At 47.7% G+C, this 6,770-nt stretch overlaps 2 protein-coding genes across 2 annotated transcripts; one reads left to right on the top strand and one right to left on the bottom strand.

The window, feature by feature from the left end:
• Positions 1-21: 21 nt before the first annotated feature.
• On the bottom strand, positions 22-1,333 carry LOC112451417 (putative uncharacterized protein BRD3OS). The gene is made up of 2 exons (XM_025010680.2): positions 1,009-1,333; positions 22-637 (listed from the first exon to the last, which is right to left on the bottom strand). The coding sequence occupies exon 2, from the start codon at positions 557-559 to the stop codon at positions 245-247; it is 315 nt and encodes a 104-aa protein (XP_024866448.1). The 5' UTR covers positions 560-637; positions 1,009-1,333; the 3' UTR covers positions 22-244.
• Positions 1,334-3,111: 1,778 nt separating this feature from the next.
• Positions 3,112-6,342, top strand: LOC108248082 (inactive phospholipid phosphatase 7-like). Its single transcript, XM_017436580.3, has 4 exons — positions 3,112-3,376; positions 4,421-4,734; positions 4,821-5,002; positions 5,093-6,342. The coding sequence occupies exons 1-4, from the start codon at positions 3,195-3,197 to the stop codon at positions 5,297-5,299; spliced, it is 885 nt and encodes a 294-aa protein (XP_017292069.1). The 5' UTR covers positions 3,112-3,194; the 3' UTR covers positions 5,300-6,342.
• The last annotated feature ends 428 nt before the right edge of the window (positions 6,343-6,770 follow it).

The following is a 6,770-nucleotide window of genomic DNA, read 5'->3' as shown; positions in this document are numbered from 1 at the left end:
AGTCCAGTTGTTTTTGTTTTTTAACTTTTTTTGAATTTACCATGGCCTGGATGACTGAGAATCTACACCAGCATAATACAAACAATCTGCTGGAAGCACAGAAACAGGAAGTTCTGGAGGACCAGAACCGTGTTTAACATCAGAACGGTTCCTAATCTCACTCTGAGGTCAGGAGGTCAAAGTCCAGCTGCTGAAAACCCCGTTCAGTTTGGGTCTCAGTCCGGGTTCTGATCGGGTTCCTGCTCTACATGATGCTGCAGATCCTGGACTGGCCATCAGAGCCCTGCAGGCCCCTCCTGTCCCGGATCAGAACTGCCTGGTTGCCGAAGCTGCTGTACCAGGCCGACTGGCTCCGAGCCAGATAGGTGGAGGGCGGCGCCGTCTGCAGGTCCAGCTGCTGCTGCTGCCAGATCAGCAGGGATGTGTCCCGGTACCGGAGCCGGCTGTAGGACTCTGACAGGGCCTTCGCTGCCAGAGGGGGGCGAGCAGGACCGGCAGGAGGACCAGTTGGACCCGTCTGACCTGGTTCCTCTACAGCAGCTGGGTCACAGCCTGACATGGTGCCAGAGTCGGCATGCTGAGGGAGAAAAGACCCGGTCCAGACTGGCTCGGTTCTAAGTCGGACATGTCCACAAACCTGAGGGGAGAGCAAGTGGAGGTTAGTGAGGTTCTGACCCGGTCCAGATCAGTTGGGTGCTTACTGTGTTGCTGTCATTATGGACTTCTACAGAAAACCATCAGGAATATTTTGGATCCAGAACCAGAACCTTAATTTCTGGCTCTTCTCTAAGCTCCGCCCAAATGATCAGCTGCAGCTTTTACTCTCTGATCACAGATCAATATTTTCCCACAATGCATTGTGTCTGCAGCTTCAGGTGGATTCTGATGATGGGAGAAAACTGAGTTTTGTGTGGCGTCCTCAGGTGAGGCCAAAGGTCACAGTATTCTCACGTTGACGCCTACAGAACACTGACTCCATCAGAACCAAACCCAAACCGTCCAGCTCACCTGCTGATCGTTATCACTCGACCTGAGTAATCGATTAATCCGATGATCGATCACCTTCACACATCATGTCCCTGACGGCCACCGTACCGCAAACCGCTGAGCGCCGCACTAATCAGACTAATCCCGCCGTTAGCCTCCGTTAGCTCCGCGGCTAACACGTCACAGCTTTACTGGCGCAATGACGTCACTGCTAATAAAGAGTACGACGTTGGAGCGCGAGCAGTGACGGTTTAACGACGTTTGCTGCCGTTTTAGCGAAGAGCGGCTGTCGTTAGCATCATTAGCTGCGAGCCGCCGCTGAGCGTCTGCAACCAATAGCAACAGTCCGTCTGCAATCCGGTCCGGGTAGGAACAAAGGACTGGGAACTAAAGTTCCACTGGAAAATAACGTCGAAAAATAAATAAGAGGCTTGAGATATCTCAATAAAACTATTTAATCTTGTCAAAAAAAAAAAAAAATACAGACAAACTGATGGTGGGACTCTTTTTTTCTTTTTCTCATAATTGTGATAAAATAATTGGTGATTTCTTCAGAGGTTCCAGGTGAAAGTTCAAGAAGTTGGAGATGTTGGTGAAGTTTGGTTAAAATGAATTTAAAGATTTGTGGTGTTTTTATTTAATTTTTGTGCATGTTTGTGTTTCAGGGTCTTCAGAGGAACAACACCGCTTGTGTGTGTGTGTGTGTGTTCTGTATTTAGCCTGGCCCGGGTCCAGTCTGGTCCAGTTTAGCAGGCAGAATGTGAGCAGATGATATATGAACTTCAGACTGACCCAGAGAAAAGCTGTTCAGGTTCATGTCTCTCTGCTGGAAAATCCAGGCTGTTTTATTGGGGGCTTTAGAGTGAATGAGGGGTCAGAGGTCATGATGTATTTGTTTTATTTTGGGGGCAGGTTTACTAAAGTCTGCTTAGATGTAATTTATTTTAAAGTAGATAAATTGTATTTAGTTGTAGGACCTAAAGCTCAGATCCTGGGGGGTCAGTAACCACAGGTCAGATTAAAAAGATTTGTGTTTAGTTTAGGAGCTTCTTGCTTTTCTATTTGTTAGTTTCTTTCCAGCGTTCAGCTTCTGATGCATCGTTTGGTTCAGGTGTAGTTGGACACGTCTGTATTTCCTCAGTTAATGAGAAGAAAAAAGGTCTGAAGCAGCTCCTCCGGGTCATGTGATTATTACCACTTTTATGTCCAAATAAAAGATAACAGAATTTATCACATTAATGTTTCCTGTTTTTTTTTATTTTTCTGCACATTTGTTGCAATCTAACTCCTTCTGCAGACTTTGAGCTGTTTTAGCCGTTCATATTCGGCTCATTCGGCAGATGGCTGCTGTGAGTTTTGGTTTTCATAACTTTTATACTTTTCAAAACATTTACCTGTATTTCCCCACAGAAACACATGAAGATCTTTCCCATGCTTTCACAGTCACTGTTGTCTTTGAAATCTGCTTCAGCTGCTGGTTTCGTTTGTCTTCTCTGCTGCTTTTAGCTAGAATTTTACAACTAGCTATATTTCTACTCCTTTTAGCTTTTAGCTAGCCTTTTGCTCCTTTTGTCTTTACCAGCTGTTTCAGCTCTGTGTTCATGCTGTATTTTCACAGAAAATGTAATTTCTCCTTTTTTTCTTCTGTTCTAAAGTTTCTCCACAGGAACCCGTTTGAGCCCGGTTCCTGTTGAAGGTCCCCGAGGTTATCCAGAACCACACCATGTCTTTGTTTTCGTATATGTTGGCGTACACACGACCTTTGACCTTTGGGCCCACGCATGCTGACTGTGTAACTCAGCAGCGTCTGATCGGTGGTGTGGTGTTCCTCAGGGTTCTGTTCTGGGTCCACTGCTTGTCCTCGTTAGTAAATCCCTCCATATAAGGAGCAGCTCTAATTTAGGAGCTGGGTTCTGTTTAGTTCTGCGGTTTGGATCCTGTGAGCCGGATTTACCTGACATCAATCAGGTGCAGTTTTATGACAATTTATCCCTTAACGCCATAAAAACTGGTGGTATGTCCCTTTAATGCACCAGTCTGACTCTGTTCTGGTTTCCCAGTCCCCCTGCACCCCCCCTCCTCTGAACAGCTGACAGCAGAAGAAGAAGGCCAGCTGATTTATTTATAGCAGAGTTCTTTAGTGTCTCAGACCGGCTCTGTCACCGTCCCGCACACCTCCTCCGCCTGCCGACCGTCCTCCGTCCGTTATGCCCGGCAGCCAGACCCGGAGCCGGGCCAGAGACCGGAACAATGTCCTGAACCGGCCTGAGTTCATATCCCTAAACCAGCCGCCTCGGAGGGAGCAGGCGGTGGGGGAGGGACGGGGTGGCAGCGGGTCGAGGAGACCCGTGTTCAGACAGCAGAGTCAGCAGGAAGACCCGGGAGGGAGGTAAGACCCGAGGCTCCGCCCACTTACACCCCACTAACATTTTTAGAGTGTAAACAGGCCCCAGGTTCTGGATCCAGTTTAAAGTCTTTAAAGTTGGATCATGGGAGTTCAGTTTGTCTGAACAGCAGGAACCGGGTTTCCATTCAACTTAAATTCTAACATCCAAAATAATCACGTGTGAAGTTACTGCCTGCTGGTCGTGTTTCTGAAACACCCAAGATACAGATCAATCCGGTCCAAACCCCTCAGAACTCTGAGCAGAACTCTGATGGTTCAGAACCCACCTGAGATTCTTCTAGTTTTAGGTTTTAGTACCGCAGCAATGTTCTCCTTCCACCTGAACATCCTTTAAACCTGATCAGCAGCTGCTCACAGAGAACGCAGCTGCTTTTAATGTGAAACCAATGCCCCAGTGCATTATGGGAACCAGAGTTTTATTATCAAATGCACTTGTTGCTCTGTCTGTCCTTTATAGGCTTTTATTCTGAAATGCACAGCAGGAAACAGTTTAGTAGTTTTGGACTAAATGACACAAATAATTCATCCCTTCCTGTAGAGGTCAGCTGTGTCTCAGGTGGTCTCAGGTGTCTCAGGTATGTCTCAGGTGGTCTCAGGTGTGTCAGATGTGTCTCAGGTGTGTCTCAGGTGTGTCAGATGTGTCTCAGCTGGTCTCAGCTGTGTCAGGTGGTCTCAGGTGGGTCTCAAGAGTGTCTCAGGTGGTCTCAGCTGTGTCAGGTGTGTCTCAGGTGTGTCTCAGGTGTGTCTTATGTGGTCCCAGGTGTGTCTCAGGTGTGTCTCAGGTGTCTCAGCTGTGTCAGGTGTGTCTCAGGTGGTCTCAGCTGTGTCAGGTGTGTCTCAGGTGGTCTCAGGTGTCTCAGCTGTGTCAGGTGTGTCTCAGGTGTGTCCCAGGTGGTCTCAGGTGTGTCTCAGGTGGTCTCAGGTGTCTCAGGTGTGTCAGCTGCTTTGTTGTTTTCCTGTGTTCTTGTTGTGGTTTGAATGATCTGTTCTGGTTTTCCGAGCCTGGTTTGTGTCTCTGGTACTCAGGGGGTCCAGAGAGTCCTCCGATGCAGCAGAGGGGAGCCCGAAAGAGGCCTCCCGCTTCCCGGAGCAGGACTGCATGCAGCTGAACCCGACGTTCCGAGGCATCGCCATCAACTCTCTGCTCGCCATCGACATCAGCCTTTCAAAGCGTCTGGGCATGTGCGTGGGGGCTCACGGCCCCGGTGCCCCCCTGCGCTCCATGGTGACCCTGCTGGCCCTCACGGGACACGCCCTTCCCTGGATCTTTGGGACCCTGATCTGCCTGTGGAGGAGCAGCACGCTGGCTGGACAGGAAGTCCTTGTTAACCTGCTGCTGGGTGAGACAACTGAGACAGGTTCCATCTGTCTCTCTCTGTATTTTTGTCTCTGGTTTCTGAGTTTCCTCTTGTTGAACTCCCTGCAGCCCTGATCCTGGACCTGATGACCGTCGCTGGGATGCAAAAGCTGGTCAAGCGTAAAGGCCCTTGGGACTTTCCTCCGGGGTTTTTGGACTACATCGCCATGGATGTGTATTCTTTCCCAGCAGCCCATGCCAGCCGAGCCGCCATGGTGTCCAAGTTCCTGTTGAACCACCTGGTCCTGGCGGTCAGTTTGTTCTTGTCCCGTCTTTAACATATGACATGAAACGGTTCCTGTGACCCTGACGCAGGTGATGACACGTCCTTCATCCTGCAGGTGCCCCTGAGGATCCTGCTTTACCTGTGGGCCTTCCTGGTGGGTGTGTCCCGAGTCCTGCTGGGGAAACACCACCTGTCGGACGTCGGCTGTGGATTCGCTCTCGGCTTCCTTCACTTCAGTCTGGTAGAGTCCGTGTGGCTGGATTCAGCCACCTGTCAGATCCTCCTCTCCATCGGCACACTGAACTGGACTCCACTGCTTTAGAACCGGTTCAGACTGGTTCTGCTGGGACTGCAACAGACTGGTGTGCTTCAGTTTGGACCGGTTTACACTGAGGCTGCTGGATCTTGGATCACGCCCTCGTCACCACGAGCACACTGTCCTGGAAGTAACTGGTTTAGGTTGGAAGGAACCGGTTCAGACTGATATAGACTGATGTAAACTGATCTGGTTTGGACCGTTTTTGGATTCTTCTGGGTTAAAGAGTTCTACGAGTTGGTCCAGCTCAGTCAGAACTGGTCTTTTAGGATGTTTGGTTCGGATTAGTCTGAACCCATTTAAACTGGTTTGAAACGGTGTGTTTTACAGAATAATAAAGTTTTTGTTGAGTTTTGGTTGGTTTGTCTCAGAAGTGGAAATGGTGCCTGCTGCTGGAAAAGCATTCTTTGGATCCGTTTAAACCGGATCTAGTTTAAACTGGTTTGAAACGGTTTAAACTGGTTTGAAACAGTTTAAACTGGATTGAAGCAGTCAGATAAGTAACCATCATTACAACATTTAGTCTGTGAGCGCTGTAACGGCGGAAGGACCTGAAGGTTATTCAGGAGGATCCGGTTCTGGTTTGAAGTTCTGAAGGTCACCACAGCTGGGTTCAGACAGATGGTTTCTGGATCTGATCTCTGAAATTATTTGAACATATTTGTTTATTTTTTGTCTCAGGTCACACTTCTCAGTTTTATCTAGGAAAAACTTGTTTGGCGTCTCAAAAAGGTGATTAAAGTCAATAACCAAGCTCATTTTTGACACCTAAAATTACTTCTGGAACTTCAATGACGTCTGTTTAAAGTTCTGTTAAAGTATTAATTAGTCTGTTTTAAATTAAATAAGGGCTCCGACATACCTCTGGTACAGCAGCTGTAGAAAACAGAAGAATCTACACTTTTCCTGAAGTTGAATCTCATCTCTTAGTGCTTTGTTGTTTATGGAAGTTGTCTGAAAGGTTCAAGAGAAAAGTTTTGTCTGTAAAATGTGATTTTATGGGACGTTTTTATTTCTCTTATGTATTAAAACTCTTTGCCATCCCAGCAGAAACTTGTTTAGTTTTATTTCTGATTTTTTTCCATCTCTTACAGTTTGGTGCTGATTGGAATGTGGATGGGAAAAGTTCTGAATCATCTACAACCTGCTGCTGTTTGAGCAGTTAGGATGAGGAGGCTGTCACCTTTCCTGCTGCTTACAACACAAGTCAAAGCCAAGAGATTCCAACCCGAACGAAGCTCTGAACCTTTCTGCTGCTCACCTGCTCAGGTGGAACAAGCTGTCAGGTGTTCAGACCGACGATGTGAAGGTTCTGGCAGAAGTCAGGAGGTTTTATTGAGTCTAGAGTTGAGGGGAGGAGGCGGAAAACGCTTGTTCTGACGACCCAGAAGCTGTAAAATGAGAAAGAAAGAAAACTGAGATAAGTTCTAGTTCTCCTTCTATGGTTGTGGCAGCTCTGTGATTATGAGTTGTATTA

The sequence above is a fragment of the Kryptolebias marmoratus genome, linkage group LG1 (assembly GCF_001649575.2).
Source record: "Kryptolebias marmoratus isolate JLee-2015 linkage group LG1, ASM164957v2, whole genome shotgun sequence".
In the NCBI taxonomy this organism is placed as follows: domain Eukaryota; kingdom Metazoa; phylum Chordata; class Actinopteri; order Cyprinodontiformes; family Rivulidae; genus Kryptolebias; species Kryptolebias marmoratus.
Note: the sequence above shows the minus strand (reverse complement) of the source record. Positions and strands in the feature narration are given on the sequence as shown.